General features: G+C 41.4%; 1 protein-coding gene across 3 annotated transcripts in view; it reads left to right on the forward strand.

Annotated features, from left to right (window-relative positions):
* Window positions 1–1047: 1047 nt before the first annotated feature.
* Window positions 1048–14414, forward strand: part of dipk1c (divergent protein kinase domain 1C) — a 123329-nt gene continuing 109962 nt past the window's right edge. For 2 of the 3 annotated variants that reach the window (XM_049565802.1, XM_049565800.1), the window contains exons 1-2: window positions 1048–2430; window positions 11511–12989. In XM_049565802.1, coding sequence (XP_049421759.1) covers window positions 12765–12989 — 225 coding nt within the window. In that variant the 5' untranslated portion in view covers window positions 1048–2430; window positions 11511–12764. The remainder of the gene's footprint in view (window positions 2431–11510; window positions 12990–14414) is intronic. The other variant, XM_049565801.1, reaches the window with a different exon arrangement.

Raw genomic sequence — 14414 nt, forward strand, 5'->3', positions numbered from 1 at the left:
ACAACAGCAATATTAGATTGTTCCTCGTAGTTTAGTCATTATCTAAACATCAGCTGTCGGCATGCTGTGGAATTTTTCTGCCCTCTAGTGGCCACAAATTGCTAAATACAGCTTTAATTATTGCTATAACATACACACAAACACACACTTGAAAAAAACCTCAAACATTTTTCACCCTCTAAAAAATCAAACTGCACATTGAACATTCTCAGCAGTGGCGGTGGCGTTTTCTTTATGTTTGCAGAGCTTTATTGGCATTTTCACAAATAGGGCAATTACCAACATGCCCTGGGCCTCTGAGCTGTTTTATTGGAGCTCTTGCCGTGTATGGCACAGGGGTGAGGGCTAAGGGAGGAGAATGGGGGGAAAAAGTGGAAAGGGGGGAAGAAAAGGAAAAAAGGAAGAAAAGGAAAGTGAGATCAATGGGGTGAGAGCTTTTAATTTGGTGAGACTCTGCAAAGCTGCATGCGGGGACTGAACCTCAGCAGAGATTTGCTGCTGTGGTAACTGAGTAAAGAGGGGGAGGGGTGGTTGAGGGGAGGTAAAGGAAGAGAGGGGGAGAGAGAGAGAGAGAGAGAGAGAGAGGTACAGTAGCATGCAAATATAAGAGAGGGGTGAAGGGGAGGAGAGAGGGGGGAGTCGCTTCAGTTTGAGAGGAGGGACGCCGGAGGAGCCGCCTCCATTCTCCCTGAAGACACACACGCACGCACGCAAGCAAGCATGCACGCCCGCATACACACACACACACGCACACACACACACACACACTTTCAGAGTTCGTAAGAGAGAAAGGAAAAAGCCGGAGTGTAGCAGACTAAAGAGAGGAAGGAAGAGGAATGGGGGCTGAACGAACAAGCCTGAGCGTGACACACACTCTCTTGCACACACATAGACACCCACATGGATTCTCACACACACACACCGACACACACCGACACACACACACACACACGCACACATACACTCTCCCTTTCTCTCTCTCTCTCTGTCTCTGTCTCTCTCTCTCTCTCTCTCTCTCTGTTCCACAGTTCCAGCCAGTTAGGCGGAGAGAGAGCTAGGCAGCAGCAGCAGCAGCAGGAGGAGAAACCAGAGCCGCCAAAACACCAGACGTCTGAGACCTGCTCCTCCAGCTGCTGTCAACGTCACGTTTGGAATTCATGTGAAGAACCTGCAGACAGCAGAGTTAGACACAGTTCCATCATTTATTTGTTACAAGGGGAAGAAGTTTAGTTTTCTGGAAAACATCTGCAGACCTTGTGACAATCCTTCAGCTACTTTAAGCAGGTTTCAAAGACTTAAACATCCGAGTTATTGCAACCAAAGGACCCACACACTGCCGGATTACAAACAGTTTAATGACCTTTTTTTGGCACACTTGAAGAAGTTCTGGATTTTGCAAACCACCAACAATCATATGAGTGATTTCCATAGTTTTAAGTTGGAGTTGTGGAGCACCTTTTCATCACTTAACAGTCAGCAGTTTTTTAAGGTTATGAAAGAGAAGTGATCTGAACACCTGCTGATAACTCTTTAGTTTGTTTCAGGAGCCAATGTGGAGTTCAATCGTGTTTTTTTTTCTAAGGAGCACCTCGAGATAAAAAAAAAGTGGTTTTCAAGAAAAATCAGACAGCTAAAGGATGCACAAGTAGCAGGATTACAAACAGTTTTATCAATCTTCCTCACGAAGGAGGAAGGGAAGTTTAGTCATCCATTCACATTATTTAATGAGCTAAAAGGTCATCACTTTAAGGGGAAAAAAAACAGAATACTAACTGTGGTTCTATCCAGTTTTATTTTGCAAAGGAGGAAGTTTGGATTTAAGGACATATTGCATTGTCTCATGGACTTTCTGCAGCCAGAATTTGTTAAACAGTGAGCAAAAAATGTTACCTATTTGGAGTTATTTGTGTAAATTACTACTTCCAAGGAGAATCAAGTACCTTTCAAATTTTACCTGAAAAACCTAAAGGTTACAAAATTCCTTTAGGTTTTAACTTCACATTAAGAGAGAATTATAGTTTGTTCCTTTAGCTGGTAAGGAGATAAACTTGACTGTTTGGGGTTTGATGTTTCGAGGACCTTTATGTGACTTAAAGTTTTTACCTTTAAGTAAGAACCCTTTGGATCCTGGTCTCTCCAGCATCCCGTGAGATTTCCACTGTCTGCTGAATCATCATCTAAGACTGCAAGGAGTTAACAGTAACTGTTAGAGTCCTGCGGTGGCTCATCAGACTCCCCTCTTTCATATTTCAGAGATGCAGGACGGCTCTAACAGCCGCCGCTGCAGCTCAAGGACTACGACTGTCTGCTGTAAATTTGTGAGAAGATAAAAGGTGACAGTGAGGAGGTGACTGCGGGATTTGGGGTTGTTCTGCACTCCCTCATAGAGACGCTGTAAAGACCAGCTTCAAGAGCCACTAAAAGGAGTTGGTGAGTGAAACAAACTGCTAGATGCTTTCCTTAGCAGGAGGAGATCTGGAGGGTTTCAGGGGGATTTTGGCACCTGTTGCATCTGAGCGACTGTTGGCAGCTACTGTTTGACTTGAATCCTGACTCATCAGAGTTTATGATCATTTGCAGTTGAAGCATGTTTTTTCCTCCTCCTTGCGTTTGCTCTGTCACATCTGTCACAATGAGAGAATAAAAGCATCAAATAGCAAATGCACACTGAAAGACAGAGTGAATCCTCGTTTAGGAGTTTTTGATCGTCACTTTGAAATAAACCAGACAGCTAACAAAACTTGTTCATCTGCTGAGGAAAAACTAGGATCTGAGAGACACATTTTGATCGTTACATTGGACTGTCTTCAGCTTAAATTTGTTGTAATTAATGAGGTAGTTGCAGTCCTATATCTTCACGTAGTCTACCAACCCTGTCCTGTAGAGCAGGGGTCTTCAGCAATTTCATGCCAAGGACCCCTTAGCTGAAAGGGAGACAGAGCAGGGATCCCCTGCTAAATATGGTATGTAAAACTAAGCTGCATATTAAACTGGGCCTACAATAATGTCTAGAGCGGCTTAAATTGGCATGTATAATCATACCCTTTTATGGTGTATACAATACCATGCTATTAAAATAATAACTAGTCACGGATTTATATATTGATACGAGGGTTGCAATGTTATACCGGTTTCAAGGTATATGGTTATATTAAATTATGATTAATTTATTGTACCAAGTACATTTACTTATCTACAATATTGAAAAAAAAGGTTTCAAGTTTCAAATATAGTAGAAAAACATTTGTTTAACCAAAAATAACCCTTCCATTTTAATTCAATTAAGGGTCATCCTGCCAGATAATAATAGTGACACTTTTGTAATACTATGAAACCACGATATTTTCTGAGATGGCCATTGTACCGAAAAAAATCTCTTACCCTTGCAAACCTAATTTATTCATCATGTTTGTTTCTGTGGACGCAAGTCTCTTGCTCGAAAAATTACAGAAGGATCCACTGTAGCTCACAAGAATGCCCATTTACTTAAAATAATAATAATACTACAGCTAATTAGCCAGTATTCTTCAATAGTACCTAACTCTTAGTTAACAAAACTTAAATCGAATTACCAAACAATGTTTTGGCGGCTCCCCAGCAGTCACTCTGGGGACCCTCGAGGGGTTGCCGACCCCCCGGTGAAGACCCCGGCTGTAGACAAGTTTATATGCAACTAATGTGCAACAATGAATACGTTTTGAAGGAAACCTATTCTTGTTTTCTATCAACATGTCGATGAAATTATTTTCTGCCAAAGCATTGTTCATTTTGACAAGATTTCAAAATGTTTCGGTCTTCTTTGCTTACTGAAAATTATAGGTAATTTCAAATCACATTTCAGTTTGTTTTTTTTAAAGTCAAGTTTTAGTCAGTTTTTTAATTTTAGTCACTTTTTTTGGACATTTTTAGACCGTTTCATGATACTATAATGGGTATTTCTCCTGGCTGTAAAAAATTCAAGTAAGACATACCTTGAACTATGTGTTCAGTCATCTGGGAATGTGTTACTGACACACCGTCTTCTTTCATATCATATAAAAATGTATATTTCTATATATTATAACGAGGTCTCCTGCTAATTAGCATCATGTTTACTCAGTAGAACTTTGATTTAATAAATCAGCAGTTATAAATCTGTGTGTAAACTGTGTCATTAAGGCAGACAAGCGGAGCATTATCTGGGAAACATCATAAATTCACCTTACATGGAGCTAAAATTTGTAGTGAATTATGTAGGCTAATGTTTTCTGGATGTGTTACTGTCTGTTTAAGTTAAAAGAAATCATATATCATCTTTTAGAAGTAGGCTAAATTTTACCTTAGCAATGATTTAACTGAGATATCAGTTCTGGTAAATTTTGTTCTTGATAGCCTGACACTCATTAATGGGTAGGCTAACTAAGGGGTTAATTTTAAAGAAGAAAAACACAAAATGATGTGTAAGACAAGAGGCCTTTCCTTTTCATCCGATGCTCCATTGATTCAGCGAGTATTAGCGCTAAGTGCTGTCCATTTAAAGGTGGTAATATTTTTAATGTTTTGTGATGTAAATGTTTTGACTTCTATTTCATTTCAGTTAGATGTGTTAACATGCAAAAATCTAGGGTATGCACACTCTGGCATAAACTGGACCATTCGTAAATTCAGAGCACTCTCAGAGAGGGGCGGAGCACACTCTGGGCAGTCTGTTTGGGGAGATAAATGTGTGATTGAATTAACTGTCCGTTTATTCATGTAGAAATAGAATGCTCTGTTTCTTCCAACAACAGCGCACTTATTTCAGTGGATGTCGTCAGATTGGATTTATAAACACACCCATAGATCCCACTGCCTATCCTCCAGTCTCCACTAGTTAGCTGACCACCTTTCATTGCTCACTGGCAGAACAGGAGCTAGCTAGCATCACTGCTCGTTTGCTGATGGCTGTGGAAACATTGTGCTCACCCTCCAGTCTCCCCCAGCTAGCCTGTCAAGTGAGTGGCTTAATCTTGAGCTGCAAAACCCCTTTAGCATTAATGTTAGCAATGTTAGCTGTGCTGATGCTGCTAATCTTGCTAACAGAGCTAACAGTGATAGCTAATAATGCTAAAGGGGTTTTGTTGCTAAAAATTAAGCCACTTACTCATGTGACGTGAGGGTAGACTGGAAGGTGGCAATAAAAGGGTCCTCCTTTTTTTTTTTCAATGTGTTTTTTAGATGCCTGAAATAGGGTCTGTGGTTAACACGAGACTTTCATGTTTTGTTCTACAACATAAAAATACATCAGTTATCACCCCAATGTGAATTCTCAAGCTTTTATGTGTCTTTTAAAAGGCGGCTGCTAACAAGTGGTGTAATGAGACTCCATAATGTCACCATGCTGAACACAACTTTGCAGCCTTATTATGGTGAAGACATTAAGTCATGTGACCGTGGTGTCGTTTTTTTATAGCATTTTTATTTTTTTATTAGCTTTTCACTTTTGATGATTGCATTTACACTTCAAAAATTATAAAAGTGGTGTTCATCTATGAAGATTATCTTGCTGAACAACATGTGTAAGCATCATAAACTTTTGTTTGTCACAGAGCTTATTTCTGCAATAAATCAAAATCCAATCAAAAAATCCCATAGGGTTTTTGACAAAACTAGGGCGATGCTAACTTCCATGTCAGTCTACAAAATAACCATTATCCCTGCAGCTCTCTGTGTTTCTGCAGCAACACCATCCCTCTACCATGGGTTAGGACAGTGTTACGAGCGATATGCGAATACCCACCTAAACAGAATCCAACTGTCTGATCTCGACTTTACTCGTCAGGGCATAATAAACAGTTGTTTTTGTTGCAAATATTTTCTTCATTTATGTTGTTACAATTTAAGTCATGAAAGAAAAAATTGTGCCAAAATATGAAATCTTGCAAAACAGTATCTGCTTGAATCAACTGCAGCATTATTTAACAATTTTATTGTTATTTTCACAAACTCGCAGCAGTGGGTTAAGATAAAAAAAAAGTCTGCAGGGTTTCTGGTGTCATGGTCCTCTGGCTTTAGTAAACACTACCCACCCCCCGACCTCCACCCTTTGTGCTTATAAATGTGCAGTTTCATTGACAAAATAAAGTTCCCTTTGAGTGTAATCCAGCCAGGAAAAGCAGTTTACTAGAGACTGGGCTGCAACTACAGATGCCGCATGAATCAAACCTGTGAGATCATATAAATAGCAGCTAATATGTGGCTTTATCTCCTGGGACAAGAATGAGAACAGCTGCACTGCCTCTCCGCCACCCACATTCCCATCAACAAGAAACAAACGGATATTCTAAGAGGCAGGCAATGACCAACCTTCTGCTGGTTTTCTGTCCTTTAAGATTTGGAGAGATTCTGAAGGAGTCTCTGTCTCGATGGCAGCAAGAACTTCTGGCAAGTCTCTGTGTGTTTTCCAGTGTGGTAATTGAGTTCTTTTCTCAGTTCATGGTTTGGATGCCTCAGTGAGAGGAACCACAACCACATCAGGAACTTGTAATAAGGGCTAAATAATTGGACAGCAGAGTTTCTAGATGTGTCAGCCAAATTCTTTATAGCTGCAGAGGACAGAAAACAGAAACATCTCTCCACTGGGCTGATAAAGGCTACCAGAGTGGCTTGTTTGAGAATTAATTTTTTCTTTAGATTTAGAAACAGTAGACAGATAAAAACCAGAGAGAGTGACTGATGAGTTTTCTCTTAAAGTCTAAAGCTTAAATCCCACTGTGAGAAACCCTTAACTGACCCTGCAAATGTAAGAGATAATTAGCTTTTCATACAAGAACATCAGAGGAGAAATCAGACAGCTTTCAGACCCGCTCTCCTTGCCTGAACCCTTAGTCAACTTTGGGAAAAAGAGAAGTTTTATTAGTTTGGTTGCCTTCGACTTTCCACAGGCCCAATTCTAAATTGCTTTGAATAGGGAGGCAGTAAAGGCTAATTTATACTCCCTTTACGTAGGAAAATAGAAACGGAAAGGCCACTGCCCCCCTACTTCCATGCATCCCTTTCTGTTGGCATAGATAAAACCACTAGATGGCACTAAAGGGCAAAGTCAGAAGTTTCACATAACAAAAATGAGGCAATGGTGGAGGAGGTCGTAACATTCTTACCTTTTATTGTGGTCTGCAATGCCAGTAAATGCATCACTACATGTGGACAGAGAATTCTTTTCATATTGTTACCAATCCATTCCATTCCACCTAATTTATATTTGATATGATCTCCGATGGTACAGCTCTGTGTCGTCTGTATCTGTAAGCGTTTAGGAAACGTGCACAAATACAGACGAAATGAACAAAGAGTACAGACAGAAGGCTCTGTCCTTCTCTGTATCTAACGTACTCGTCGTTGTCCTCCGCCTATCCGGGTCTGGGTCACGGGGGCAGCAGCCTCAGCAAAGAAGCCCAGACAGTCCTCTCCCCAGCCACTTCTGTCAGCTTTTCCGAGGGAACCCTGAGGCATTCCCAGGCCCGCCGGGTGATGTAGTCCCTCCAGCGTGTCCTGGGGTGGCCCCGAGGTCTCCTCCCGGTTGGACATGCCTGAAACACACCCAAGGGAGGCGTCCGGAAGGCATCCTTACTAGATGCCCGAACCACCTCAACTGGCTCCTCTTGATGTGGAGGAGCAGCGGCTCTACTCCGAGCTCCTCACCCTATCTCTAAGGCTGAGCCCAGCCACCCTGCGGAGGAAACTCATTTCGGCTGCTTGTACTCGTGATCTCATTCTTTCGGTCACGACCCAGAGCTCGTGACCATAGGTGAGGGTTGGAACGTAGATCAACCGGTAAATCAAGAGCTTCGCTTTCTGGCTAAGCTCCCTCGCGCCTGCATCACTGCTGACGCTGCCCCAATCCGCCTGTCAATCTCCCGCTCCATCCTACCCTCACTCGTGAACAAGATCCCGAGATACTTAAACTCCTCCACCTGAGGAAGGACCTCCCCCCCGACCTGGAGTGGGCAATCCACCCTTTTCCGACTGAGGACCATCAGACTTGGAGGTGCTGATTCTCATCCCAGCCGCTTCACACTCGGCTGCGAACCGTCCCAGCAAGAGCTGGAGGTCACTGTTCGATGAGGCTAGGAGGACCACGTCATCCGCAAAAAGCAGAGATGAGATCCTCCTGTCACCGAACCTGACACCCTCCACCACTCGGCTGCGCCTAGAAATTCTGTCCATAAAAGTTATGAACAGAACCGGTGACAAAGGGCAGCCCTGGCGGAGTCCAACCCTCACTGGGAACAGGTCTGACTTACTGCTGGCCACGCGAACCAGACTCGTGCTCCTTCGGTACAGGGACTGGATGGCCCTTAGCAAGAGTTATCTAACGCTCAGCATAAAATAAGCCCTTAAAGATGTTAGTCGGTCATCAACAACTCACGAGTGTTCTTCAGGGCTGTGAGCTAGTTTGAACGCTAGAATATTTTGTGTTGACTTGTTTTACATGAGGAAATAACTCACGTCATATGCAGGTGAAATCGTTGCATTGATGAATGAACTTCCACTGGTACATCCACTGGTACATCCTTGGCGTCATACATCCCCAGAGTATCTCAATGCTGATTGGCTATTGCAGCCTGAATTGGTCTTGGTATGTCTCTCCAGTGTGACTTTAAGAGGAAGGTCCTTCCATGCACAGTGTTTACACCTATAGTACAATGACTGAGTTAACTGTTTTAGTTTGTTTTGAAGCCAAACCGTAACATTATGCTATGTGAAATCTGGGAACTGCCCATTGGTTCGACAGCCCATTGGTTCGACATCCCATTGTTCCGACCATATTAAACTCATTGTTCCGAAGTCTGTTCCGAAATCATCATGATGCCCTGTGGTTATGGTCTGGTTAGGTTTAGGCACAAAAACCACTTGGTTAGGGTCAGGAAAAGCTCATGGTGTGGGTTAAAATGAAAAAGAAAGTGACAAACACATCAGCCGTGAGCCTGCTCCGCCTCAAGCCGGTCGCGGCGCACCATACGCCCGCCGCGAGCCGTTCAGCACCGCGGACAGTCGGACTAATGGGATGTCGAACCAATGGGCTGTCGAACCAATGACATGGACCCGTGAAATCTGACATAAAATGTTAGTTGATTTGATTTGTTTCAGTCTAACACGCACAATAACTGCAATAGGCCTACACTCCTTTGTCACCTGGGGAAGTGGTACCAGACTTCCTTAAAAAAATTGCTGATTTTTGTGAATTGTTGAGTTATGGAAAACCTTATCAATGTTCTGAAATGCTGTCTACAACAAATTCTTAATTATTTGCCCTCTCTTTGAAATTCTGCAAATGTAACACATGAAGGTATTACCTTTTTTCTATAAAAAATAACATTGTGTCAGTTTGTTTGAGTTGGTGTCAATACTGGCTTGTTTGGCTTAAAGCGGGATTGGTACTTGTGCTTTGAATGGGCGGCGTACCTACGACGTAGGCTCTGTGTAGAAGGATGGCCCATGCCCCTATGCCGTGCTCTATGCTGTAGCCTGACGTACACCTCCCTGGAAATGTAACCACATGTTGCGACTACACAGACCTCCTGTTTATTTTTGTAAACTGAAAACTATTTCCCTCAGTGGAAACAAAGCTTTCATTTACTTTTACTTCACAGATTAGAAACAATAAATTGTGAACACAATAATGCCACCACACAATGACATTTTAAGTCTTGTGTGATATGCCCTGGTTTCATATGAGTAGAGGAAAGCTCTGTAGCCACTAGGTTAATGTATACAATGTAAGATGCTAGGGCTGTGCGATATGACGATATATATCGTGTGACGAGAGGAAAATGTCTATTGTTTCATATTTTGCTCTATTGTTAAATATCGTTGTGACGCAAATTACACTTTTTATGGCAATATTTTTCGTCATTTGGAGTCTGTCAGTCTTTTGCACGGATCACGTTGATAAATTACTCTTCTTGGCTTTTTAATTCACGAACATAACGAGTTTAGTTGTCGTCAACTCCACCGCTGTCTGTCTCTGCTGAGAAAATAACGTTTCATTGATCTGATTCACCAGCTTTCTTGCTACCAGTGCTCCCTCTCTTTACTCACTCTCTAGCTTGCTCGACCACAGCTGTTCTCTCTCTCTCTCTCTCTCTCTCTCTCTCTCTCTCTTTTTCTCATCTTCTTTAAAATGAGTAGGTTGTCCAACTCATCGAAATGTTATCAAACAAGGATAAATGTCCTCCCCTCGTCCTAGTAACATTTTTGTACTCCCCCATGGAGTTTAAAGCTCTGATCAGTCTGATCCCCATCACACCTCTGAATCCGGAACACCTGCACGCTATGTAAAAGCACACACAGAGGCACATTTATGTCGGTGGGGGGACTTTTTATTCATTAGATTAAAATGTGCTATATCAGGATAGGTATCGTTATCGGGATATAAAATGACCTATATCGGGATATGAGATTTTGGTCATATCGCCCAGCCCTATAAGATGCCATAGGCTTATGCTAAAAATGTTTGTATGTTGTATTTGTTTAGAAATATGTTTAGTATAAGACAGTTGTTTTGTCGGTGAACCTTGTGAACTGTAATTGAGACAATTTTTGGAACGTTACCATTGTTAAAAGTTGCTGTTGTTCCCGGCTTCATATGAGTAGAGGAAAACTCCATTAGCTGCTTGGCTAATTCATGCAATGCAAAATGTCATAGGCTTATGCTAATAACGTTAGCATGTTGTATTTGTCGGGAAAATGTGTCCAGCAAAAGACAGGAATTCCATACTTGTGTTTTTTTTTTTTTTTAAATGTGTGTTTTGGATGTGCTTTGAATCAGTCAGACTTTACAGGATGTAACAGAAACCCCACGGCCGACTGGTGTTTTGGAGGTGCAACTGCAGTGTGACACAGACACACTACCGCACAAGTAAAAATGCTCACAAGGGCGTAGGCCACTTGAGTAGGCTACGGTGTAGACTCTGCGTAGAGCTATAAATCTGTCTCAAGAGTTGACAGACTTGTCAGCCAATAAGACACAAGTATTTCCATGTATTTTCCTCTTAACCCTCTCTGATTGGTCTTGTTTTGCCTCTGCTCCATTCCTTGAAGGTACAACATTACAAAACTGCAGTTTTCTTTAGTGACAATAACCTCTAAAAGTGGAGAATTATTCTGGGTAAAGACACCTTTGTTTGGCATTGGCAGGGCAGTTGGAGCACTTGGGGGCATTGCAGAAAAGCCTCGACTAAGGCTGTGAGAAATGATCAGAAATCACAGTTAGTTTCCCACAGTTCTGCAGGGGAAAGAATTTCAATGTTGTAAAACATCCTTTTACAATTTCAGAGCTTAAGTTGAGTTAAAAATTTACGCCAGAGTTTGGAAAGTTCATGAAAGAAAAACTTTGATCACCAGAGTTTCTCTGGATGTTAATTGCTGTTCCTCTTTGGGCTAAATCATTTGATGAATAATAATAATAATTATTAGAGTTTTGGATAATTATTTTTTAGAGAGCTGACTAAAGATCTAAAGCACTGACATCTCTTTTTCTCTTGTCACAGATCTCTCTGTCAAACATCAAGGACGTCTTTTTCCACTGTTCAGAGATCAGAGCAGCAAAAAACTCCACTGACACCAACAAAGTATTTTTCTATCTTCTGACATCAATGAAACTTTTATGTGTCTAATTTTCCTCATTAGGTGCTCATTAAGGAAATCCTCTCCAATACCAGGGACATTTTCCAGCTTGCAGAGCTCCGCTTCTGAGGGATACTTTAAGTTTCCTTCTTTCTTTCTTCTGAGCTTGATGGCAAGACAACTACAGAAACTACAGATGCCATGAGGAGGTGGCGTGAGGACGGCGTAGCAGAGAAGTCTGCTGGGAGTGTGTAAAAGTGTGTGTGCATGCTGTAGAGTGTGTGTTAATGTGCATGAGAGAGTGTGTGTGGTGCTCATGTACGTATCCGTGCATGTGTGTGTGCAGCTGGCTGTGTATTTGAGATGTACAAAAGGGCCCAGACGCCCACATCACACAGTGCGACAGCAACCCGGCTGCTTCTGAGTTATTTCCTGTTGCTCAATACTTGTTGACTCGCTGTGAGGAAAAATACATCAACCAGTCGGATATGAGAAGGAAAAATTTCAGCATGAACAAACAAAATTTTCAAATATTACTGGTGGGGAAACTGCAGAGCAAAGCTGGAGGTCGGACCGGTCGACTGGAACGTGCTGCTCTGATTGGATGATTACTGCTCTCTTCTTTTTGTTTTGTGTTTTTCTTTTTTGTCCTGAACTATTTAGGCTTTTCTGTTTTGGCAACACATCAGTTGTCTTTTTGAGTTTTCATGGAGACACATCAACCAGGCTTGGATGATGTGGATATTTATCATTATTGAACTCAGATTCTTGGATCTTGGATTACAGCTGTTCCACCTTAACTGACTGCAGAGCATCATGGGAGATAAGAAAAAAATCTGGTTCCTAACTGGTGTAGCAGAATATGATGACGATACAATTCTCTTTTTAAAAATTTACTTTTTTACATTTTAATTAATGAAACATGACAATTAATAATTAACGAATAGTAGTGTCAAAAGAAAATAAAGTTTTAATCATCGACTCATTGAATGTGAGCTCAGAAGTATTTCTCCTCCATTTTTTTTTTTTACTACTTTTCTTGAAGCTATAGATTTTTTTGCGGGGGAGGGGGCAAACTTTTATTTCTGCACCAAACTTTTCAGAATCTGGAGCTCTGCAGTTAGTTGGACCACTTTTAGCACTATTTTGCAACTATTCAGAAGACCTTTTGTGCAGCCATGCTTCCTGGAGGACTGGTGTCAAGTGGAGGGGGTCGTGGCGGCAGCGGGCTGTGCCTGCTCCGGTGGCTGGGCCTCAGGCTGTGGTCCCGTCGAGGGACCCTGGTGTTTGCTCTGCTCTGGTTCGGCTCCTGGTTGTTCTTGAACGGCCTGGTCCTGGTCCACAGGAGTATCCTGTCCGACTACTGCACCGACGACAAGAGCAAGAGGATCCTGCAGAGGCTGGTGAGTGACATGGTTAGCTGTGTTTGATCATTATTACGTGCACTTTAGTCAAAGGATGATTCTGGAGATTATGGTCTTACAGCTCAACAAAAATCTATTAAGTCATTTTGTTATTAGAGAGTGAGACTGTCATTGTGGCTACACTTGTGGTGTGGAGTCTGTCTTCCACTTGCGTTAGAATGATTTTCAAAACTACATATTTATCGTAGGGCTGTCAAATTATTAATTTTTAACTCACAAGAAATTGCAGAATTTTAGGAGATAATTGCAATTAATCACACTTTTTAATCACAGGTTTAAAATTCCATTATTTTGCATCTCAAAACAGTTTTAAAGTTCATATCACCAAGGTAAAGCAATTTTTAACCAGAGTGTTTTGATTGGGAATCAAATAAATTCATAGAAACTGACTTCATGATCTTGCCTTTTAGATTTATTTATTTCAAATCAGCGCTGCACTGCTACAACAGTGTGGTTGAAGAGACAAAATAACAGCATGCAATTAACCCTCTGAGAACCACATACTGTAGACCCATCTTTGTCTGTTTTTTTTTTTGGGAAAGACAGCGGATCTTCTTAGGGAGATTGCAGATCAAAAGTATATGCTATGTAGAAGTGGTATATATCACCTGAAAGCTGGAAACCTGATGCTTAATTTGAGATGCATCTCATCACTGTGTGTCAAGTTTTTGTAGTCATAAATCTGTATTAAACACTGCATGCAAAGAAGCGGATAGTTTGTGCCCTAAACTGCATGGGACAAACATAAAGTTGACATGTCTGTAAACCCATTTTAATTCAGATTTCTTGAGGTCAAAGGACCTCTGTGAAAATGACCATGCCGTTTTTCGCTCACCAAAATTTAGCCTAAATGTGTTATTTAGCCCCCTCTCTGAGAAGCTAGCATGACATGGTTGGTACCGCTGGATTCCCTAAGTTTTCTAGTTTCATATGATATTTGTATCATCACTCTAGCTTCAAATAGCAGCACACGATTAAAAAAAAAAATGTAGGTATTGTGGTTGAGTGATTAACGTGTTAACACTAAGTGAAGGTTGCATTTTCTTGTTGACTGTCTGATTGATGATTCATACAAATCTGTTATGACATAAATCCAGGTGATGACAGCCTGTTTGTTTAAAGGATGAATTATGATTTTTTTTGAGTCTTTGTATGTACGACTGCATCACTGCTATAGACGAATGAGTTATGTGGGTGGATGTGTGTACGTGTGTTGGTGACAGCTATGTATTTACACATCATCTTGTTGCTGGGTTAGTGAATTGGTTTATTGCTGATACAAACTGGATTACTGAGGAAATGCTCTGATGCTCTTTTCTTTTTTTAAGAGAATTTCTATATCAAAGTTTCACCTCCCTTTGACCACCTACAGTGAATGTGTTTGCCTTCAGTCCTTCAGTCTCT

This window comes from Epinephelus fuscoguttatus, linkage group LG21 (genome assembly GCF_011397635.1).
Source record: "Epinephelus fuscoguttatus linkage group LG21, E.fuscoguttatus.final_Chr_v1".
Lineage (NCBI taxonomy): Eukaryota > Metazoa > Chordata > Actinopteri > Perciformes > Serranidae > Epinephelus > Epinephelus fuscoguttatus.